General features: G+C 42.6%; 1 protein-coding gene across 9 annotated transcripts in view; it reads right to left on the bottom strand.

The window, feature by feature from the left end:
- OSBPL1A (oxysterol binding protein like 1A) overlaps positions 1–25,285 on the bottom strand; it is a 229,920-nt gene that overhangs the window by 17,522 nt on the left and 187,113 nt on the right. For all 9 annotated transcript variants that reach the window (XM_028837998.2, XM_028838000.2, XM_028837999.2 and 6 more), the window contains 3 exons: positions 16,861–16,936; positions 2,192–2,326; positions 1,099–1,196 (listed from right to left, as the gene is read on the bottom strand). In XM_028837998.2, coding sequence (XP_028693831.2) covers positions 1,099–1,196; positions 2,192–2,326; positions 16,861–16,936 — 309 coding nt within the window. The remainder of the gene's footprint in view (positions 1–1,098; positions 1,197–2,191; positions 2,327–16,860; positions 16,937–25,285) is intronic.

Below are 25,285 nucleotides of genomic sequence, written 5' to 3'. Positions count from 1 at the left end.
CAGGCACCACTACACCTGGCTAATTTTTGTATTTTTAGTAGAGATGGGGTTTCATCATGTTGGTCAGGCTGGTCTCGAACTCCTGACCTCGTGATCTGCCTGCCTCGGCCTCCCAAAGTGCTGGGATTACAGGCGTGAGCCACTATGCCCAACCAACAATTCTTTATTCTCCTTGCAATGAAACAACTTAATCTATGAGAAATTATACAAATGCAACCCACACCACCAAATCCAATGTTGTAACGCTAGCTACTTGAACAAACTAAAATAAAGAACACCCCGACGAATTTGAATGACTTTGTGTCCACTTTCAAACATCTAGGGAATAAATGAGATCAAAACTTGTGCAGAGAAGAGGAACACATAGAAAAACTAAAGCCAAATAAAGTCCCTTAATCATGTATAAACAACACACAGGCTAGCTCAAGCAAACAGAACTGCACTTACAGATGCAGTCATTGGCTTTATGCAAACAATAGATACTTATGCTAATATCTTTTATTTATATTTTTTAATAAAGAGATATTTTTATAAGAGGGCCTCACTGTTGCCCAGGCTGGAGTGCGGTGGCTAATAACAGGTGCAACCCCACCACTGACCAGCACGGGGGTTTTGAGCTGCTCCATTTCTGACCTCCCTCTCCTGGGAGGTCACCATATTCGTGCCAAACTTAGTATGGACACCTGACCAGCACAGAGCACTACAGCCCAGAGCTCCTGGGCTCAAGAGATCCTGCTGCCTCAGCCTCTCAAGTAGCTGGGACTATAGGCCTGTGTCCCCATACCCAGCTAATATATCTTAAATGATTATTTTTAAAAACTCGATCATGTCTTATGATCTACATAAGGAGAAAAGGAGGGTGATTAATCCCATGTGATCAGGAATACAAAAATCCTTGCAGTTATTTTTTTAATGGTAGCTTTTATGTATGTTTCAATATTTTTGACAGTCTCTAAAATAATAGCTATCCTAGAAACAGACATCAAAATTGTTAACTTGCTCCAGTCCTATGTAATTGTTATTGGTGATGACCAATACATATGTATTTCTCCTCTTCATCTGCAAGGCTACATAGAGCATGCAAGAGAAAAGCCTCACCGCACTAATTCATAAGTCTCTCCCAGCAGTGGGTTGAAAGGCTTTCCAGTCCGCTCCCACTGAGAAGCAACGGCAGATACAGCAAACGCAGCTACACACTGTGGGACAGAGCATGAGAACAAGTCAAAAACAGCCGAGCTTGCACCGCATTCTTTTAGGAACTGAAATTTTGCCGAAGACAGTAATTTACAGAATTATTTTGAGGAGTTTAATTACTTTGGAGTTTTAATATGGCTCTAGCAGTGGAACATGGAAACCTGGATATTCAGAATGAAAATAACTTTCAGTCACTTCCTGTAGTGACTGGTTATTCCCAACCATGGTTTTCATCACACTCTAACAGTGCTACAGATTATCTTAAGGACTTTCAAAAAACCCTCAAGTCCAAAGTTACTTTTAATTCATTTAAAAATTTTTAAAAGTATCACACTCCAGGATTGGGGAAAGAGATATAAAACTCCACAACTTAATTGGTGTTAAGTCCACTGAGGTTGGAAAATGCTGATTTATATAAATGCAAGGACAGAAAGAGTCAGTTTAGAATGCTATTGTTTTGCTGAAGGAGAACAATGTGTCCACTATACTCTGCCTCTAACTAGTCCACCCATGTACAACATATAAAATCTTCCATCTAAAAAATTAAAAAGTGCAATTCCTTCCTGTCTTTTAACATATAGCAATGTATATATATTTATATACCCAAGTAAGCACAAACATATTTTTCTACTTTATATGTGTGTGTGTGTGTTAACTTCTTCTTGGAAATACCCTGAGAAAGTCTGAAAGAAGAAAGGTTGAATTCTTCCCCTAACACAATGCTACTTTCTCAACTAAATATTTAGCAAAAGCCCCCTAATATCCAGGTTTGCTTACGGGCCACCTCCCGCTTCTCCTGTAATACTCATCGGTCTTTGCACGATGGTGTCGCCCTGACCAGAGGACACTCCAGACGTGCGGACTGAGCTTTGATAAAATTGCCCAACCTCACATGGAATTTAACACTAATTGTGTGAATGTGTGTGTGTGTGTGTGTTCGGGGTGGGTTGGTAACGAGGTCTCTCAGAGTTAGACCTTTTCCTCCCTTGGCTCCTACCTGCATCCTTTCCACAGGATCAGACAGTGAACTGGCCTTGTGGATGAGGTAAGTATGCTCCATGTATTCAGTTAGGCGCTGTAGGAAGCTCAGAGGCTCATTAAATATAACTGGCATCGTGATCTTGGATAGTTCCTATTGAACCAGAAAATTGAAAGTGTTACGTCCCATATACATAACAAACAAAACTATTGTTATCTTTACATAACATCCTCCTGGAAAGGACAGAACAGAAACTAGCAACTCGTGAAATTTCTTCAATATTGGTTCAATTTCACAAAATCTCCCCAGAGCACCTAATACCGTGGAGTGTATCCTTCTCGGTCTTGAAGGAGGAAATACAAAGACTGCCCAAACATTCTCCGTGGCTCCAGGGAGCTCACTATCTGCTGGGGAGCATGAGCGATGACTCTTAGTCTGTCTTGCATCAGAATTAGGAAATGGGAGACAATGGCAATGGAGACAAACAAAACTCTTCGTAGTGGTGGTAAAATAATTAACTGCAGGGCCATTAATTCCTGGAGATGGCTCCAATGCCCTGAGTTCCTTCATAAGCAAACCGTTGAAACCCCCTCCCTTGTCGACTTAAGCCTCACCAATCAGAACCGCCAAACTAACCTCTATCTAGGGATGTTACACTTTCACCAATATGAATATACTTTTTGGCTCCCTCAAAGAACACCTTCTAAAACTCCCCTTCCTGCCTTCTCAGTGGAGTGTGGAACAGCTTCAGGTCTGGGGCTGTTCAAGTCATGAATCACTGTCTGTTCAAATATATGTGTGAAAATTTCAATATGTTTACATTTATGTTGTAACAATGGGCTAAGGATTAACCACTCATACCATTTTTGTGAGTAATTTTCCAAAACAAATTTCACAGCTTTTGAAATGACAATGAAATGAAATGATGCAACCACACCGAGCTTATCTGAGCACACCAATCTAGTATAAATTATGGGCTAGGGTACTAGCAGGCTACGGCATATTTTACAGAATAGATTTTAAATTCTGTCTGCCAGAATGCTGCCATCACAATCAACTCTCAAAAATCATTTAACAATTAGGAATTTTCCGACCTCAACTGCAACAGTTCAATTCTGTTTACCATGTGCCACCAGCAAACAATATTCTGGTGAGGCCTTTACAAAATTCATTAAGTAACACACCTATCTTGGTATTTACTGGAATATTCTGACGATCTTCCCAAACTGCTATCAACCATTCCCTTGGGAATCAGGTCTTTCATGAGGGCTGCTGGCTGGTCGTGCGGGCGGGTGAACAGTGCTGAGGTGCAGTCAGGCTGAATGCCACCTGACTTACCTCTGACTTTTTCCCCTAAATATCCATGTTCCCACTGAGATTTTCAATTAAAAATAATGCAACCTTCACAGAACTGAAACTGGAGCGCATTCAAAGAAAATAAGCTCTATAGTCCCAGCTACTTGGGAGGCTGAGGCAGGAGAATGGCGTAAACCCGGGAGGTGGAGCTTGTAGTGAGCTGAGATCCGGCCACTGCACTCCAGCCTGGGCGGCAGAGCGAGACTCCGTCTCAAAAAAAAAAAAAAAAAAAAAAAGAAAAGAAAAAAAAAATGAAAATAAGCTCATTCATTATCATAAAATACTGCAGAAAACACACAGACATGTAACAGCTCAGCCTAAAATGGTAATTTTATTGCTGCATCACTGGGGAGATGAGGGAAAACAGGAATGTATATAGAGAAAGGAAGGCTCAACTACATATACTCTAAGAGCTCATTAAACCCAGAGATTCACTACTGGGGACAAGTAAAAAAAAAACTGGGACTGCCAAGGCTTGTCTTTATTGAAATGCCCCAGGCTCTCTTTCTTCTCTTTTTCTTTCTTTCTTTTTTCGTTTTTTGAGATGGAGTCTTACTCCGTCACCCAGGCTAGAGTGCAGTGGCACAATCTTGGCTCACCGTAACCTCTGCCTCCCAGGTTTACACAATTCTCCTGCCTCAGCCTCTGGAGTAGCTGGGATTACAGATGTGCACCACCAGATCCAGATAATTTTTGTACTTTTTTAGTAGAGACAGGGTTTCACCAGGTCAGGCTGGTCTCGAACTCCTGACCTCAAGGGATCCAATCCTCCCACTTCAACCTCCCAAAGGGCTGCAATTACAGGTGTGAGCCATAGCACCTGGCCTTCTATTTTTCAATAAAAACTATCATTATTGTTTTTTTCTATTAAAAAAACTAATTAGGAAATACATAACTATCTTAGTACAAAATATAATATTGAAATAAAAACACGAAAATGTCTCTTTACTTTCCTTTCCCACTCCTCTCCCCGGACACAAAACAACAGCAACACTTTGGGATACAGACCTATGTATTCACACACATATGCATACATACTCCTGATTTATATTCACACACAGAGAATTTCTTTTTTTTTTTTTTTTTTGGAGGCAGAGTTTTGCTCTTGTCGCCCAGGCTGGAGTGCAAAGGCACGATCTCGGCTCACTACAACCTCCACCTCCCAGGTTCAAACGATTGTCATGCCTCAGCCTCCCGAGCAGCTGGAACTACAGGCGTGCAGGACCATGCCTGGCTAATTTTTTTGTATTTTTAGTAAAGACGGAGTTTCACCATGTTGGCCAGGCTGGTCTCCAACTCCTGACCTCAGGTGATCACCCACCTCAGCCTCCCAAAGCGCTGGGATTACAGGCGTAAGCCACTGTGCCCAGCCAAAATTTGTTTGTTTTAATGCATGATGTCAGCTCTATGTATTGACTCATTACACTTTCACTGTGTTTTGGGGATCTTTTAGCGGGGTGTTATACACATGTAAGGTACATACATCGAGTCAAGTTCTTTCTAATCACAGGATAGTGTAATGCTAAGACCACCGAACCACATTGAGTTCCACTGCTGGGTTCACCATTTACTAGCCGTGTGGCTTTGACCAAGTTAAACCCTGTGCCGGTTTCCTCATCAATAAGTACTAAGCGCTAATATAATAGTATCTATCATAAAGCATAGTTCTGGGCACATTAATAATGCTAGATGTGTTTGTTAAATTTAAAACAACATCCATATATGGACACACTGTGAACTATTTAATCATATATCTTTAAGAATATAGGCAAATAGGGATTTTAAGTAGATTTCTCTAAAGTGGACTTTCTGGGTCAAAAGCATGCTCATTTTAATTTATTTTATTTATTTATTTATTTTTACAGACACTACCAAGCTGAATGCTTTCCAAAACAGCTTAACCAATTTATACTCCCACCAATGGTGCATGACAGTCAACATCTCTGATGCTAAAAGAGGTGTATTACTCCTACTTTGTTCCTTCTGGCATGTTTACGCTTTCATTAAACACATATTTAACTGAGCACCTACTATGTGCCAGGTACTGCAGCAAAAGCCTCATTACAACCACCACTTAACCTGGAATGCCCTGCTCTCTCTTCCCTTTATTCCTCTATGTCCTACCCAGATTTCAAGGCCCAGTTCAAGTCTTTCCTCCTCAAGTATTGTAGCACTCACTGATTTCCTCCTCCTTCCAATTGCTAGAGTACCAAAATGTACTGCTCACAACTGAGCATTTGATCAGAGATTAGATTCTATTACCTACTGTTATGGTATGGGTGATAACCAGCTTATCTTGCTACGTGTATAGTAATACAATTCCTTGGGAAAGGGACACTATCTTATACCCCATCTATGCCCCCCCATCACCTCACAGAGAGGGGAACACTGCAGGTGTGCCCCGCCCCCGATGCACCCTGCATTCTCACTGCCCCGTGAGCTTTCCCTTTTCAGGCATTTGTCACACACAGAACTTCCCGCCTCCTTCAATGGAGAGCTCTTTGAAGACAAAGGTCTTGCTTAATAATGCATGTGGTTAACACAGCTAAATGCTGAGTAAAAAAATTGGTAACGTTTGAAATATTATTCAGCGCTTAAAAGAAATGAGCTATCAAGTCATGGAAGGACATGGAGCAGACACAGATGCCTATTACTAAGGGAAAAAAAGCCAGTATGATTCCAATTGTATGACATTCTGGTTAAGACAAAACCATGGAGACAGTGAAAGGGTCAGTGGTTGCCCAGAGTAAGGGGGAGGGATGAACAGGCAGAGCAAAGGGGGTTTTTAAGGCAGTGAGAACACTCTGTATGGTGCTACAATGTTGGATACACGTCATTACATGAGCACGGACCACCAAGAGTGAGCCCTAGTATAAACTGCGAACCTGGGGTGATGAAGTATCGCAGGTTCACTGATTCTTTTTGTTGTTGTTGTTGAGACGGAGTCTCGCCCTGTCGCCCAGGCTGGAGTGTAATGGTGCATTGTCGGCTCACTGCAACCTTCACCTCCTGGGTTCAAGCAATTCTCCTGCCTCAGCCTCCCAAAGAGCTGGGACTACAGGCACGTGCCACCACGCCCAGCTAATTTTTTGTATCTTTAGTAGAGATGGGGTTTCACCATGTTGGCCAGGCTGGTCTCGAACTCCTGACCTTGTGATCTGCCCACCTCAGCCTCCCAAAAGTGCTGGGATTACAGGCATGAGCCACCGCACCTGGCCAGGTTCACCAGTTCTAACAAATGGGCCGCCCTGGTGAGGGATGCTGACTACGGGGAGGCTATGCACGTGTGGGACCGGGGAGTGTGTGGGAACTCTCCGCACCTTCCTCTTAATTTTGCTGTAAACTGAAAACTACTTTATAAAATAAAAGTCTTTTAAAAAATAAAATGAGGCCAAGCATGGTGGCTCACACATGCAGTCTCACCAGTTTGGGGACCAAGGCACAGGGATCACGAGCCCAGGAATTCGAGACCAGCCTGGGCAGCAAAGTGAGATCCCATCCCTACAAAAAAAATCAGAAAACTAGCCAAGCATGGGGGCGTACATCTGTAGTCCCAGCTACTCAGGAGGCCGAGGCAGAAGGCTTGCCTGAGCTCAGGAAGTCAAGGCTACAGTGAATCATGTTCGTGCTGCTGCATTCTAGGCTGGGTGACAGAGCAAGACCCTGTCTTAAAAAATAAAATGAAATTTTAAGAACGAATTTTGATGAATCATACTTTACGAAAGGTCAAATTATCTTTCTAGTTCTGCTACAGAAAATATCATAGTCGCAGTCACATGTGATAAAAGAGAATGTAAAGACAAAAAAGAGTAACAAAAAAAGTACAGAAGAATGCTAAGGCAATTAAAGAAGACTGTAATGATTTTGGATTTATATTGTTTGTGGTACTAGACACAAACAACATTACTGTGGTAATAGTGATATTTACACTTCAAAACTTGTGATTTTTCCTCATTCTAAATAAATATTCACCTTAAAATCTGAGAGAAAAAAAAACAGGTTATAAAGCAACATGTTCAAAAATATTCTAATCTCGTTAAATATGTTTTTATAGACATAGAAACAAACGCTAGAAGACAGTAACATCAAAAAGTTAACAGTGGGTATCTCTAGGAGTTGGGGGCATAGGGAATCCTAATAACCTTCCTTATGCTTTTCTGTATTTTCCAGATTTGAACATGCATTGCTCTTCTAATCAAGGGTAAAACGAGATGTTATTTTAAAACCTAACAATAGGCCAGGCGCGGTGGCTCAGGCCTGTAATCCCAGCACTTTGGGAAGACGAGGTAGGTAGATCATGAGGTCAGGAGTTCGAAGCAGCCTGGCCAACGTGGTGAAACCCCGTCTCTACTAAAAATACAAAAATTAGCTGGGCATGGTGGTGTGTGCCTGTAATCCCAGCTATGAGGGAGGCTGAGGCAGGAGGATTGCTTGAACCCGGGAGGCAGAGGTTGCAGTGAGCCGAGACTATGCCACTGCATTCCAGCCTGGGCAACAGAACAAGAATCCATCTCAAAAAACAAAACAAAACAAAGAAACAGAAACAAAAAACCAATTTCAGACAGGCAAAAGGAAAAGCCAGGGAAGCTAACAGCCTCATTCCGCAGCAGCTGGTCCACCTTATAATACACACACTTGCACTGATGCTAGTCATGAAATGGACAAGGAAAAATTGGTGTAGAAGTAATACAATGGAAACTTCAGATTAGTCCACTCCTAAGTTCCAGAGACAGGAAATTAAAAGAACAGGCTCCTACTTCTTGGGTAAGGCTGCTAAAGATAAACAAATAAATAAGAAAGGGCTCTGAACAGACAGTAGAATGGTGGTTACTGGGCGGGGGGAGGCGGAGTGGGGAAGTTGGTGTTTCGAGGGGACAGTTTCAGTTTTGCAAGCTGAAGAGAGTTCTGTGGACGGACGGTGGTGATGGTAGCACAGCAATGCGAGGGTACTGGTGCCACTGTACTATATACTTAAAAATGGTGAAGGTGGTGCCTTTTATGTATGTTTTGCCTTAATTATAAAACCAAGGGGAAAAAATGAGCTCTGAGATCAAACTTCCTGCATTCAAATCCTAGTTGTACTACCTACTACTTGCCTGGCAGCCTGCAAGTCCCTAACCTCTCCCCATAGTGGGGACAATTTCATTACATACCTCACCAGGCTTGTAAAGATGAGATGAATTCATTAATATAAAGCACTTAGAATAGTGCCAGGCATCTGTTAAGTGAGCAATAAATGCTAGCTATTATCACTGTTATTAATAATGCAGACAAGATCTCCAAGTCCTCCAAGGTTGCAGGAAAGCAGGTATGCCTCAATGGCTGGGATACTCTGCCCTGACCCAGGGGCAGCTGAGCTGCAGAGAAGCTACACAGACAGCAGCATGGCATAGGGACCTGAGCTTAACAGGTGAGGGAGTGAGGGACAGGGTGCTGCCCTTTCTGAAGCCTGGGCCAGGAGGGATCCAAACACCAGGATGGCAGGGGTTCACTGCAGTGGCAACCAGTGACAGCCAGTAGGTGACACAGACTATGCCATTCCTGGCTCAGCTCTCTTCCTGTTTTCTCCATTTCCCTTTATTGTACACAACAGCAGGGTGGGATTGATCATAAAGAAATTTTAAAAGTTTATTCGTTAAAGAAAGGAAGAGCTTTACCTGTAAGTCTGATTTTGAATTTGTTTTTCCTGAAAAACACTCTAAGGACTATCATACACTCATTGAGGAAGGAACAGACGGACCGGGGATGACATTTTAGTATTTATAAGACAGGAGTGCTTCCCTCAAAGGGATTTTGCTTTGTTTTCTCAGGAATACTGGCCTAGGGATGTAATCTTTCAACTCTAAAGCAATGCTGCGTGCACTGCCATCTCTCCACATCCAGCTCCACGGGAAAACACAGCACAGCAGGATGGGGCAGGCAGGTGTCCACGGCCACCGGCTGTTCAACACCAGTCACCTGGGCTTTCCAGGGGTTGGAAGCCAGTGACAAAGAGGGTGGTGTGAACTCTGGAGACCAAGGCACAAAGGATGTGGGTTTATCATCAATTCAACAAGTAGATTTATTTTTTAATCATTTGAAAAGCTGCTAAAATTCTAAAAGGCTCTTTTAATAAAATGTTGTAATCTATAATAATTTAAACAGCTTTCCATTTCTTTTAGTAACTCAGAATGAATGCACTCAAGAAAATGGAAAGCCACATGGCTGGGTCAAATAACAGAGAGGGAATGAGAGGCAGAACCCGGACTGCCATAAAAACAACCTGGACCTGGGAAGAGTGTAACATGCTATTTTAAAATACAGCAACTTACTTGCAATTGTATTGCCTCCGTCATCTGTAATTATTTTTAAATACTCTTACAATTATTTCAATTGCTAAAACCTACAGTTCCCTAGAAAGGCAGTGAAAAGCTCACTGACACCAACTATATTTTATTTCCTTCCCTCTGAGACCTCTTGAAAATTCACTGATACATCATTTTCACTTCCAATCCAACGAAGTGTGGTGTTGCATTCTCTAGATATTGTATACAACTAGTATGTCTGTATATTCCAATAATAAGAAAAACAATTCACATGATGAAGATCAAGCTTCAGGAAGAAACATTGCCTAGAAACTTCTATCATTGAGAGCTTCAGGCAGCTGGAAAAGTTAAACATTTATGCCAAGCAATTCCAGCTAAAGGCAAAGTTTAAATATCACCATGCAAATTAACAGCAACCAATGATGAAACTGCAGAAACTCCTAATTGCAGTTGCTCATGGGCTGACAAACTGAGAAGAAGGAGAGAAGGCTGCGTTTTCACTCGAGCACTAGAGAAACCTGAGAGCAAGGCCAAGTTTGAGATCAACTGAAATTGGAAATACCGTATAAATGTAAAGTCTACCACTGTAACAGGACCGAAGTGTAACTACTAAAGACTTGGGTTATAGAGAGAAAATTCCCCTCAGGTATTAGGCTAGGTGTGTCTGCTCTGTTGCCTAGACAGCAGCTTCTGGGCAGGGTGCTCCCCCGCGTGTATGACCCAAACCCTGGTGGGTCCCCAGAGCTCTCTCCGCTGACAGCCGGGGGCTGGAGGCAGTTGGCTGTCCCCTGGATAGAGCCGTGCCTCCTGCAGGATGGAGATGGCACTGGATGTTTCCTCTATGACACCTCTACCTCCCACAGCTACCGAGGACGAAAAAATTCATCGTGCTTACAGTTGAGAGCCTTGGAGGGCCAAATCTCTTTCTTTCCCCATCTCATGCTGCTCAGTTCCCTCCCCTCCACACGATGCCTAGCATCTCATCCATCAGTTTATCACTGCATGACGTTCTTGCCATCTGAATACCACTGATCACACGCAGAGGAGTTACTCTAAGGCATCCCGGGATAGCTGCCTGCGGCCACTCTGGATGGGCAGTTTGAAAAAAAGCCTGCCGCCCTCAGGCCTTCTGTCCTCAGTCCTCACAGGCCAGTCGGGGGGTACAACAGGGGCCAGAGTGAAAGACACACAGGCAGAAAGGAAGGCGCCACCGAGCGGGAAAAGGGGGTGTGCTCATCATGGGTGAACTGAACCACAGTGTGGGCACCTCAGTGCAACCAGTGGGAAAACAGGGAGGAGAAGATAAGAAAAGCTCTAAGGAAAATGCTAATGAGCATAATGATATTCCTTTCCTATTCTTCCTGCTTAGCAGCTGAACAGCTTCAGAGTTGGGAGGTGGCGTGAGCCCTCCTGCTAGGCGACCTCACTAAAGGCTGGACAACACCTAGACAGGTGTGTGGAGGGACGATGGAAGCACGGGCCGCAAGCTTGCACTGGATCACTCGGCATTCGTGGCTTTAAGGGAATCTACTTCCACATGCATTTTTTCCTAGAAACTGGCAAGTCTCAAAGGGCACCTGCACTGGAGGGTCTGTGCTGTTCCTCTTTGCTCATCTCCCCATTCACAGTCGCCCTCTGCCACTTAAAAAAAAAAAAACTTAATATCCTACCATCCTGAATCACAGCATAGTATTTATACCTGGAAATGAGAAAAGCTCCAGGGGACCAGACAGGGAATTACAAACAGTACTGTTATCAGCAAAGCCTCTTTTACTCAAGAACCATTAACTTACATTAGGGCTCCTTAACTGCCTGTTTCAGTTAAGGGAAAGACACGACACTAGAAATAGGGTCTTCAAGTCACTTCTCCCCAGGTTGAAACATTCTGATTTTAGACCACTGTAGAGTGTGTGGGTAGAGATACCAAATTTTGTTTAACTATCTTGCTGCTTCTATCTCCTGTCTCTCTAGCTGGTATTTATAACACACCAGATTTGGCAAAGTTCCAAATCTTATCTAGCTCCGCATCTATCTTAGAGTTGGAATGCAAGAATAACACTGTTGTCATGGCGGCATATATGGTATCACATGTTTATCTGAATCCAGAAATAACATCACATCCCTTCTGACAGTTACTCTGACCTGGTGATACGTCTGGGCGTGAGGTCTGGCCCCACGGCTGTGTGGCAGACATTCTGTACCGGAATGAATGAGCGAAATCTTCAGTCTGTGGGAAACACCTTAAGATTCATGGTGAGATAAAAGCATTTTATCAAAAACGTATTGGCAAAGGTTTACTTCAGTGAAAAATATTCCAATTTTCTCAACCCTTTCTCAGTACTGCAAGGCACAACTGAGTGATAAAAACAGTTCAATGAATTGAGATCGGAGAGCTTGGGAGAAGCTTGTCTGGTGTATTTCCCAGAGGCCAAGAAGCCAATGACTAATGAAAGGTAACAAAACCTTGTGCAAATTAGAGTTTTCCAAAGTTGTGTTTTTAGTAACACTGAAGGGAGTCCTAATTGAGTTGTTAGCTTATAAATCACACACAAAAAATTGTGTAATATAATCTGACTTTTGGCACATAGTTGAAAAGGGGGTCAAAGAACTGAATGACATTACTGGATATTTTTTTAAAAACCCAAAAAACTCCTGCTCCCATCTGTCTATTAATATGAGCAAAGCTCTCAGTCCTTGCATCTATTCAAAAACAAGAACATAATTGTTACTGAAAATCTTGTCTCATTCTAGCAGCAAGTGATATTCATCTCAGATATCTAAACCCAATTGAAAAAAATTCTTTTCACTCATAACATTTTACCGTTTGCTAATATTTTCATAAATTTTATAATGTTTACAATTGTAATCATTCAAATACTAACATTCATAACAATGCAAAGAAATCTTTAGTATTAAAGCCTTATAGAATATATAGCTTTTTAAATTTTAATTTGTATACATATTTCTGTAATAATGAAGTATGATAAAGTAACCAATAAAAGACCCTCACAGATTAAAAAAATTGAGTTAACTGGGTAAATGGAGGTACTAGAAGAGAGATGACAGCTGAAGGTATGCACATGGCTTCTGGAACTCAGTTTCACCCTCACAAAAAGGACACGAAATTAATTGAGTTATCCTATAGGAAGGATAAAATGGAAATACAAGTTCAAGGAGACATGGAAGTATAAGCTTTTCAATGACTAAAGAACAGCTTGCTCATGTATTTAACAGAATGACAGTGGCAATCAAAACTCGATGGTATATGGATTCCACTAGCTACCTTTAAAAGAATGATACAACACTTTCCTTTCACTTTCAATAGTCGGTATCCATGATATACCAGACCTTTGTCACCTTTTGCAATAATCCAGGACTATTCTATTACTACAAGACATTTGAACACACACAAGGTCAGTGTGTGCATGGCCTTGAGCTCGAGTACTTCCTCAAATTTTGTGCTGAGGTCCTGGGGCTGGCTGCCTAAGTCACTGAGCATGAACAGCCACGACCTAACCTCTGGCTGAGCCCTGCTGAGAAAGCTGCTGGAGCAAAGGGGTGGAGGGGAAGAGGAGGACAGAAACAGGGTACACACAGGACACGAGGCTTTGGAATTAAAGAGTCCTGTGACAAAGGGGCAACAAGCAGAAAGAAATAAGCAAAGGCTTCAAATGACTAAGCAGTGTCAGGATTAGTTCTCAGGAGCCAGAGATCTGTTTGTTTGGTAAAAGCTTCAACCACAAAGAGATTTAGGGTTGAATTCCAGTTATGTAAAGTATTCATTTCACATTGTATAATCCGACATTTTGATAACATAATCCTGCCCAAAACAGACTAGGAGAAGAAAAGAAGGATGTCATCAGTACTGGAAATCAAAGTGGCTACATGCTATTTGGAAAAAGGTAAAGTACAACGTGCAGGTGCGTGGGAGTGGAGGAGATGGGGCAGAGTAAGCCCGGCTGGGGATGGGGCTGCGGACACTGGGGGCCAAGATGACAAACGCCTGGAGAAGAAACTCTTTCTTTCCTTCCTAAGACAAAGTGAGACTTAGACCATATCTGGCAGATAAGCATATGTACTGTGAATTTAGAAAAGCCACATATTTTGAATAATAATAGCATTACATCATAAAATGATATCATCACAGCATACAAATCCGGGGCATTAATTGTTGTGGAGAAAGATGGGATGGGGACCCTAGATGAGCGTGGAATTGTGGGACTTTCACCCGCAGGATGCTCACACCCTGCACTCTGTCCTGGCACGCTCCTCACGACAACAGAGAGCAGGAAGAGCTACGGCTCAGTATCAAATTTCCTCTCCCACTCTTAAGACTTATTAACAAAATAAAAAGCTGGGTAAATGGAGGTAAGGGAAGAGAGATGATAGCTGAAGGTATGCACATGGCTTCTAGAACTGTTTCACCCTCACAAAAAGGACACGAAGTGAAGTATTTGGATTAATGTGACAGAATCAGAAACATGCAGGCCGGACACGGTGGCTCACACCTGGAATCCCAGCACTTTTGGAAGCCAGGGTGGGTGGATCAACTGAGGTCACGAGTTCAAGACCAGTCTGGCCAACATGGTGAAACCCCGTCTCCACTAAAAGTACAAAAAATTAGCCAGGCATGGTGGCGCGTACCTGTAGTCCCAGCTACTGGGGAGGCTGAGGCAGGAGAATCACTTGAACCCAGGAGGCAGAGGTTGCAGTAAGCTGAGATCACACCACTGCACCCCACCCTGGACCAGAGAGCGAGACTCTGTCTCCAAAAATAAAAAGAATCAGAAATATACAATAGGGGATTTTTAAAAATGCCTTCACTTTAAGTTAAGTGTATTAAGACCTATGGATACTACTATTCTCTAAGTTTGGACCTATTTTTCTTTTGGGAGATGGAAACAGGCAGATATTGGAGACTGTTGATATCAAAATTTACTTTAAAAATATGTTCCAGGGCAGGCGCAGTAGCTCACGCCCGTAATCCCAGCACTTTGGGAGGCTGAGGCGGGTGGATCACCTGACGTCAGGAGTTCAAGACCAGCCTGGCCAACATGGTGAAACCCTGTCGTGTCTCTATTAAAATTAGAAAAAGTAGCTGCTTGTGGTGGTGGATACCTATAATTCCAGCTACTCGGGAGGCTGAGGAAGGAGAATCACTTGAACTCGGGAGGCAGAGGCTGCAGTGAGCAGAGATTGCACCACTGCATTCCAGCCTGGGTGATGAAGTGAGACTCCAACTCAAAAAAAAAAAGAAAGCGGGGGAGTAATATTTGTATTTCTCTCTCAAGACTCTTCATTTTTCATCTTTACTGTCGCTTAGTGCTTATACCTTGATTGTGTCTGCTGCTGAGAGAGAAGACCCTATAGCGGACAGTGCTCAAAGAACAGTATTTCCAAAAGCTAGGTGATTTCCTTTCCAGCCACATTAATAAAAATGTTCTTCCAGAACATTCGTCTCCTACGAACCTCAGCAGAAAGAAGTTTCCAAAAACACAACTTCCCCTGAAGCTCTCTCTCTATGCCTTAAATCAATAAATTCTAGAGATATGATTCAGAACATTCTATGGAACCTTTCAACACAAACAGCTCTATGTTTATTTGTTGTATTTTATTTACGATTCAGCATAAGCATTTACTTGTACAAGAAGTTCTGTGCCTAAACATAAAAGTAAAACCATATTCTAGAGAAACAGAGTATCTGTCAGAGCATATCAGGTACAATCCAACATAACAGAGTGGGGATTAGATCCTACATTATCAGGCTCTGAAATTTAGATGAATTACTCTCCATGCAGGAGTCAAATATTTGTTTAAAATTAATGTTTATGAAATTTGTTCCTTGGAAATCACATTTAGGAAGTTTCAGATTTCATTATCCACTTAGAGAAGAGAGACATTGGAAAAATGCCAGAGTCCAGGCATGGTGGTTCAGGTCTGTAATCCCAACACTTTGGGAGGCTGAGGTGAGAGGACTGCTTGAGCCCAGGAGTTCCAGACCACCCTAGGAAACATAGCAAAACTCCCTCTCTACTAAAAATACAAAAAATTAGCTGGATGTGGCAGGATATGCCTGTGGTCCCAGCTACTCAGGAGGCTGAGGTGGGTGGATCAGTTGAGCCGGGGAGGTTGAGGCTGCAGTGAGCCATGATGGTATTACTTCACTCCAGTCTGGATAATATAATAAGTCCCTGTCTCAAAAAAAAATTTAAAAAAAAAGAAATGAAATGAAAAGAGAAAAAGAAAGAAAATGAAAAAGAAAAATGCCAAAGTGAGCACCTCTGCAGTGGACAGGATTTCAAGCCGCAGAATGAAGTGTGCACAAGGTGACTGTACTTCCCAGCACAGGGAAAGTTCTGGAGTGCTCCCAGGATACACATTCAATTGCAAAATGTTAAAAGGTAATGTCCAGGCAGATTCTTTTGTGCCACACGACTTACATGTTCGGAGGTCCAATATCACACTAGGAAGAGTTAAGAGAACTTTACCCTGAATCCTAGCCTGACTGACATCAGGGTGGCGGTGTTGACTACGAACTACAAAGGAATCCAAGGATTTCTATAAAAGGAAATGCTGCCATCTCCCTACCTCCCCCCAAATCACATCCACCTGCACAGATAACTAAGCAGAGACGTATTCCAAATACTTAATACACAACACTCACAAATTCCAAATACGAAAACTTGCTCTGTGCACAGAAGTGTAAGTGAAATCCTGTTCTCCACCGTGGAGTTGTCTGTTCTTTCTGAGAGTTTCTAGGTAAGTCTATGGGGCAATATAAATGTGCTGTGATGACAGAAACACGGCATTTTTTTTTTTTACATCAAAAACGCACATTAAAGCCATTAGAGCAGCTCAAATTCTCGTCAGAAAAAATTCACCTATGACTTTTCACAATTTATGATTCTCTTACGTTTCCATAAACATTGTCATGCACCACTTCAATGCAAACTTTCAGATTCCTTTCTAAAGAATATACGATTAAACATATCTGCTTAATATCATATGACAAAACCGTTAACTTACCATTCCAATACATTTTCTGAGGATGCTCCAGATGCTGAAGTCATTTCTGGAAAACATAGGAGAAGGCAAACTTGTTCTGAAAAAAGAAAAGAAAAACATAAAGTTCATTCTAATGCCATTGTCATTAGGAGGGAAAAACGACTGTCATTCACATGAGAGCTGCAGACACAGACACTTTAAAAATGTGTGTCATCACAGACAGGGTTAAACAGGGCTAATCTAGGGTGGCACCTGTTCACCACTACCTACTCTGGCCTCTGAAAGATTCTGCAGCAAATCAACTGGCCCTCTGTCTTCAGCATTGCTCTGATCTGAACTCAGTCCTCCCAGTCCTTGGGGTCCAGCTGTTTGGACCATCTCAGAGACCCACTATCCTTTCACGTTAATGCACATCTGACCCTGTTGTTGGATTCATGGCACACCTACCATGTTCTGATACTTAATACATTATCATTCTCTAGCTGCTAAATGAGGTAAACAAAATGCTATCACAAAGCTGAGATACAGGGTTTTAAGAAATGAAATGGAAAATAGAAAACTTTTATAAAAGCCAAGTATTTTTAAAAAGTAAAAGCCAAAGTATTTTTTAAAAAGTAAAAAGTATTTAGGCCCTGTAACATACATCAGTACTTCCCCAAGGAGACTAACACTGAACAAAATCTGATTTAGCAATTCTGGGTATACTGGAAAACAAATTAACCTCTACAGAAACAGCATCTTCAAAGCCTCTGTAGGTGTTTGAAAGTAGCCAAGGGATGACAGCTGCCTGGGGCTGAAAGTCTGTAGCTTGGATAAGCAGCATATCAGAGCGAGGCCTGGTGGGCAGGGAGTCAGTCCATTTCCACAGATCAGAATGGCAGCACCATCAGGAATGAGGGGTGTGCAAGAGGTGCCCAGGCCAGCTTTCCATAACACTGTTATGAAAGTTTTCCAGTTGCCGGCCAGGCGTGGTGGTTCACACCTGTAATCCCAGCACTTTGGGAGGCCAAGGTGGGCTGATCACTTGAGCTCAGGAGCTAAGACCAGTCTGGGCAACATGGTGAAACCCATCTCCACCAAAAATACAAAAATCAGCCGTGCGTGGTGGTGCACGCCTGTAATCCCAGCTACTCAAGAGGCTGAGGCAGGAGAATCGCTTGAACCTGGGAGGCGGAGGTTGCAGTGAGCCGAGATCGTGCCACTGCATTCCAGCCTGGGCGACAGAGCGAGATTCTGTCTCAAAAAATAAAAAATAATACAATAATAAAAAGTTTTCCAGTTGCCTTCTGAAATACATCCATATAGCTAAAATATTAAATATTTTTAAAATTAGCTTCTAAAGAACCTCTAAATTAAACTAATTAATTTAGATTATAGAAGTTAATATAATTTACATTTTTAAGTCAATAATCCATGGTGGAATTCTTCTAGTTTCTTTTTCTGTTTTAGGAACACGCACTGCTCATTTGGCAGATCTGCCATCTAACCAATCTGCTGGATAAGTGGCCACAGATGGTATTTAAATCACTTTCCCCACTATCCAAGACCATCAATCTCTGTGACATGAACAATGGATACCAGGAATAAGAATCCCTGCCATTATCTATCCTTTGCATGTATAATATAGTTTTAGAGATGTATATAAACTAAATTTTCCATCTATTTTTTTTTTTCTTCTTTTTTTTGAGATGGAGTTTCTCTCTTGTTGCTCAGGCTGGAGTACAGTGATGTGATCTCAGCTCACTGCAACCTCTGCCTCCCAGGTTCAAACGATTCTCCTGCCTCAGCCTCCTGAGTAGCTGGGACTGCAGGCGTGTGCCACCACACCTGGCTAATTTTTTGTATTTTTAGTAGAGATGGGGTTTCACCATGTTGGCCAGGTTGGTCTTGAACTCCTGACCTCAGGTGATCCACCCGCTTCAGCCACCCCAAGTGCTGGGATTATAGGCATGAGCTACCACGCCCAGCCAAATTTTCCTTCTAGTGTCTTGGAAAAATCAACCTAAAGTGTAGCACACCTAGAGAGTTATGAGCTTGAAAGCAGCTTGTGAAGAGGGAATGAGGGCTGTTATTCACCCCCGACAAACGCTGACATTAAATGTATAGATGTGTGCTACCATTCTAACTAAAGGCAAGAATAGCAGAAAGACAAGAACAACAAATATCTTGGAGGCAGAAGATGAGAGACATTCGAGCTTTGTAATTATTCTCGGTTTAGAAATTGTCAGAGGACTGCCAGCCAAGAGTCCCACCTGGGAATATCCTATACTCATTTTTATGCACAAAACTTTCTGTGATTTTATGAGAATGTAATCCTTACTCATTTATAAGGAGGTCGGATTATCTGCAACATTCATTACCTATTCTGAACATAACCAGAAAGCAGAGGGAAAGGGGTTTTGAGAAGTAAACAGCCGTCACAGCCCATGTTATTTTCTTCTGTAGGACATGCAGAGCCAAGCGCCTTGCCTCACTGAGACCACACTTTTGCAATAAACTGATGGGAAGCAGCAAGAGAAACACCCGCCCACGAGACACCTATGCAGCACACACGCCATGGCTTAGTAAATGACCTCTCAGTTGTTGACCACAGGCTAAGTCCACAGCATGACGGGGCTGCCAGGAAGACAGGTGCAATCTCAGACTGCCACAGTGGGGCAGTAGCCAGAGCATCCCCGAAGGCAATTTGAGCTGGGATTCAGGCTCACGTGTCACTGTTGTTTCTGTTTTGTTTTTGTTTTTGTTTTGAGACACAGTCATGCTCTGTTGCCCAGGCTGGAGTGCAGTGGTGTGATTTGGGCTCCCTGCAACCTCCACCTCCCGGGTTCAAGCAATTCTTCTGCCTCAGCCTCCCAAGTAGCTGGGACTACAGGCACCCGCCACCACGCCTGGCTAATTTTTGTATCTTTAGTAGAGATGGGGTTTCACCATGTTGGCCAGGCTGGTCTCAAACTCCTTACATATCCGGTGATCCACCCACCTCAGCCTCCCACAGTGCTGGTATTACAGGTGTGAGCCACCGCACCCAGCCCAGGTGCCACTTTTAAAAGAAACCGGGACACTTCCACGTGGGAGGACTGATCTGAGACGAGGCAAAGGTGTCTGGAAAACATCTCTTCAAGCAGTGCTGAGGGACGCGCGAAGCTACAGAAACAAAAGCTGGGGGTGTGGGGAACAGTGGGCGCGAGAGGGGTCTTGGAGTATTGGAGAGAGGGCCTGGGATGGCAGGAATAATGACATGCATGCCCCAGCTCCCCCAGCTGCTATGCACTTCAGCCTGCTTCATCTTGCTCCTCCAAAGCACTGACTGACGTGACATAAGGTACACTCTTGCTGATCTGTTGATGACCTCCTACCCCCGAACAGTATGTAGACTCCATGAGAACTCATGTTCTGTCTACTGCTGTAGCCCTGCTGCCTAGGACAATGGCTAGCACCAAGTGGGAGTTTAAGTATTTGTGGAAGAAGCTTTGGAATGTATACAACCTATTAGACATTATCTCTTTTGTAAAGAATTTGGTTTATTCTGTGCCACTCAAGAGAGAAGGACTGTTAATTACTGCAGGTGAATGCTTACATTAGGGTGGCTAATATAAAGACCTGCCTCACAATTAATTCTAAAAATAGGAGATGAGAGAGGCCTCATAAGGAAGGGTTTCAGACAGAGGCTGGAGGATTCCACCAGTCAGGGCACAGAAAGGCACCCCAGCTCGACCAAGGATGCTGCTAAACATCATGCCAGGAACAAGACAGGCTCCACAACAAAGAATTACCCAGCCACAACGTCAGCACCACCAGGGCCAAGATCTCCAGCCCGAGAAATACAATGAGAGCTTCGTGTATAATCTCAAATTCTGTAGTAGCTACATTTTAAAAAGTCAAAGCTAATTTTAGTAATTTATTTTATTTAACCCAGGATACCCAAAATATGAGCATTTCAACATATAATACATACCAAAAATGATATTTTATACTTTTTTCCATATTGTCTTTGAAATCCAGTGTGTATCCTACACTTTTAGAGCACATCTCAATTAAGCTACTAAACAGTTAACATGAAATCTAGTCTTAACAAAGTTGTTTTTAATGGAAGAACAGTTTCTGCTTCATTTTACAATTCAACTTATGTTAATTAAAATTAAGTAAAAAATCAGGTCGCGTGCCATGGCTCATGCCTGTAATCCCAGCACTTTGGGAGGCTGAGGCAGGTGGATCACAAGGTCTGGAGTTTGAGACCAGCCTGGCCAAGATGGGGAAACCCTGTCTCTAATAAAAAATATAAAAATTAGCCAGGTGCAGTGGCAGGTGCCTGTAATCCCAGCTACTCGGGAGGCTGAGGCAGGAGAATCACTTGAACCTGGGAAGCGGAGGTTGCAGTGAGCTGAGATTACGCCACTGCACTCCAGCCTGGGCGACAGAGCAAGACTCTGTCTCAAAAAAAAAGTAAAAAAATCAGTTTCTCAGTCATACTAGCCAGATTTCAAGGGCCCAAAAGCCACGTGTGGCTAGTGGCAACTGTACTGAACAGAATGGATCTCTGTGATTACTTCTGAAAACAAAATGGTTGTATTGTTTCAAGAATAGGGTGGGGAACAAAAATCTGCCCAATTTTACAAGTCTAAAGTCAAGAACAGACAAAAAACAGTCCACAGTCTAATCATCAAGAAAATGCTAAATCTTCTGCAGTGTTATTTGAAGAAGCAGAGGGAGTAGAGAAGTTTAAAAAAAAAAATTAGGTAGGAGCTTCAGTTAAAAAAAAAAAAATTGTGTTGCAAAGGATGTGTTTCCATATTTAAAACTTTCACTCCCTCTGCCAGGAAAAAAAGAAGAGAGAATTCCCAAATGATGTTGGATGGCAGTGTTACTCCAGGCAGAAATAAGAACAGATGAGAGCAGCGACCAGCATTTTCAGGCTGAAAGCACAGTTCAGTGATTCTCTCTCCGTGGAGTTTATCTGAGGGTCATTATCCAGCATTCTATGCTTCCTTTTTCTCTTCACGCAGAGAGAACACACCCTGTACCAGGGACTGGCAGTGATATGTCCTGGTTCTATTTTCAACCATACAGATGACATTACGACTATCTAGACAACAGCACAATAACTGGTTTTTCAAGGAAGAGTCTCACAGTGGTTTCATCTATGTGATGCAAACAGCTCCGCTTGCTGGCACATCATTATTTCCCTGCTACACAGCATTGTAGACAGACCCCAAAGAACCAAATTCATTTAAGAAGTGTTGACTAACAAATGCTGTGCTTGAATCCCCTTGTCCCGAAAAGTTGTGCAACGTCAGGAGATAACGATCTCCAAAATCTTTAAACGTTATTTGGATGGCAGAAATGACATGTTATTTGGGCCAGGTATGGTCGCTCATGCCTGTAATCCCAGCACTTTGGGAGGCTGAGGCAGACGGATCACTTGAGGTCAGTAGTTTGAGACCATCCTGGCCAACATGGCGAAACCCCGTCTCTACTAAAAATACAAAAATTAGCCAGGCATGGTGGCACATGCCTGTAATCCCAGCTACTTGGGAGGCTGAGGCAGGAGAATCACTTGAACCCAGGAGGCAGAGGTTGCAGTGAGCTGAGGCTGTGCTACTGCACTCCAACCTGGACAACAGAGCAAGACTACATTTAAAAAAAAAAAAAAAAAAGAACAAAGAAATTATATGTTATTTGGAAGCTGAGCCTCACAAATTTACCTAACTGCACAGATCTCCCTTATCTATCCGCTGGACACTGAGCCCACCTCCTGCCTCTGCTCCGTGGATTGCTAGGTTAAACACTCAACACTGTTTGCTCACAGAGGCCCTCTGAAAAGAAGAAAAAGATGATAACACAAAGGTAGGCAAAATTAAGCTTCACCTGGAATTGGCTGCCAGGTGTTTCACGCTTTGCAGGTTTGCCTCCTGATATTTCATGAGACACACATGAGCTCTTCTGGGTCTCGGGTATGTGCATGCATATTTTTACTGAGATATCCTTATACTTGGCAGGAGGTTGGGGAGGTGTCATCCCTTTCATGGAGGATATAAAAGAACCGTGGAATGGAAACCAGAGTTACAGCGCACACTCTTGCTACCACCCAGCTGTGTAACCTGGGGCAAATCTTGCAGGTCGAAGCTACACAGCTGTACAACTCACCTTCTTCTGGCAGCTAGATCTGCACTAAGAAAAATGCCTAGGACAATTAAAGCTTCTTGGAAATGAAGGTTCAACTTCTTACCTACACGCCAGTTTTAAAGAATTTTTTAAATTATTTGTTATTTTTATAAAGCACAAACATACTAAGATAAAAACACTCATTGTCAGTGGTGACATCATCTGTCCACTAAATTATCTTCTCACACGTAGGCGCTCTTTGTGTATTATAGACATTTCATTCACCACCTGCATTACAGATAACTTATCCCAAGTATAACACTGGCTGTGTGATTCTGTTTACGGTATGATTTGCTAAACCAAATCCACCTACCAGGGAAGGCTATATATGTTATTATCATAATCTACATGTGAAACATAAACGAACAGCTATCATTCAGTATTTTCCCAATGAACAAAACAATTCATTATTAACAAGTATTCCAGAAAAAAAGGTAAATTTCTTAATTCACAACGTTTGGTAATCTTGACCTTAAATTTTTAGGAATTCAAGTTCTATGTCAAAACCAAAACAACACATACAATTAAAACAATCTTCTCGGGCATATACCAAATGGTAGTAAATACAAGTAAATTAGAGAGGGATGGAGTATATGGTTATTTTTCAAATTGAAAAATAAGTACTTTTTTTGGAGACAGAGTTTCGCTCTTTTTGCCCAGGCTGGTGTGTAATGGTGCGATCTCAGCTCACTGCAACCTCCACCTCCCGGGTTCAAGCGATTCTCCTGCTTCAGTCATCTGAGTAACTGGAATTACAGGCATGCACCACCATGTCCGGCTAATTTTGTATTTTTAGTAGAGATGGGGTTTCCCCATGTTAGCCAGGCTGATCTCGAATTCCTGACCTCAGGTGATCCACCCTCCATGGCCTCCCAAAGTGCTGGGATTACAGGCGTGAGCCACTGTGCTTGGCCAAAATATATTATTACATAACAAAGAAAACGACCTACAGATAAAGGACAAGCTAGACCTCTTCTCCTGCACCCTCCAACACCAACAGTAATAGCACAAGTGCTCCTTTCCACACCCCCTCTTCATACAAACAAGGGTATACAGGTATGTGCATTTTTTAAATTGAAATATTACCCTAGGCCGGGCGTGGTGGCTCAAGCCTATAATCCCAGCACTTTGGGAGGCCGAGACGGGTGGATCACGAAGTCAGGAGATAGAGACCATCCTGGCTAACACGGTGAAACCCCGTCTCTACTAAAAAATACAAAAAACTAGCCGGGCGAGGTGGCGGGCGCCTGTAGTCCCAGCTACTTGGGAGGCTGAGGCAGGAGAATGGCGTGAACCCGGGAGGCGGAGCTTGCAGTGAGCAGAGATCCGGCCACTGCACTCCAGCCTGGGCGACAGAGCGAGACTCCATCTCAAAAAAAAAAAAAAAAGAAAAAAAGAAATATTACCCTATAGATCACATTGCTTTTTCATGAAATATCAAGGACACTCCCCTTCAAATCAACAGACACAGGTATATCTTTCTAATACCGTCAGGCACGTGTATATGTATGTGGTAGCATATAGCACACACGGATTTTTAATGTCGTCTTTCCCTGTTTGTTCTTTTTGCTTGCCCCCTCACTCCTCCATCTCCACCACCACTCTACCACCCTATAATCCACGTTAAGAAGCTGGCATCTATTTTTCTGTGCTTTTCCACAAGTTCCCAAAGGGCCACATGTAGAGCGTACATGTGTGCACACACAAAGGGGTATGCTGCCCTTAATATTCCAAATTAGGGTACTAATTATATACACTTCTTTATGGTCTGCTTTCCAATACTATGTGCAAATTTGTTGACGTCAAATGGTATACTAGTTATTTTAAGGAATGTATAATATGGCATAAGAATACTATGTATCAAAATACATTTTGTCATTCTCCATGAAAAGCATTTACCATTTCATTCTTTTGCTACAATAATGCAACAAAAATATTTCAATATATGATGCATTCTTATTTAAATCTGATGCCTTCATTTTAATGGGGCAGAGCACTGGGGTTAAAATTGCTGGGCCAAGGAGTATCTCTATTTCACACATCCATAGATGCGGCCAGACTGCTTTCGGAGAAGCTTTTAACAATTTCGTATCTCACCAGCAGTCTATGAGCACTCTCTTCTTCCCACCAGCAAGATTTGGTGTAAACAGGTGTTCTTGTCCTTTTAGGTTTTGGGTCTGATTGCAGTAGTGATGCTCCCTTGTTATTTTACTTTGCTTTTTCTCGACTATTAGTGGGTCAGAACATTTTTCATATGCTTAATGACCACCTGAATTCAAATATG

This window comes from Macaca mulatta, chromosome 18 (genome assembly GCF_049350105.2).
Source record: "Macaca mulatta isolate MMU2019108-1 chromosome 18, T2T-MMU8v2.0, whole genome shotgun sequence".
In the NCBI taxonomy this organism is placed as follows: Eukaryota; Metazoa; Chordata; class Mammalia; order Primates; family Cercopithecidae; genus Macaca; species Macaca mulatta.
This window is presented reverse-complemented; position numbering and strand designations above follow the sequence as displayed.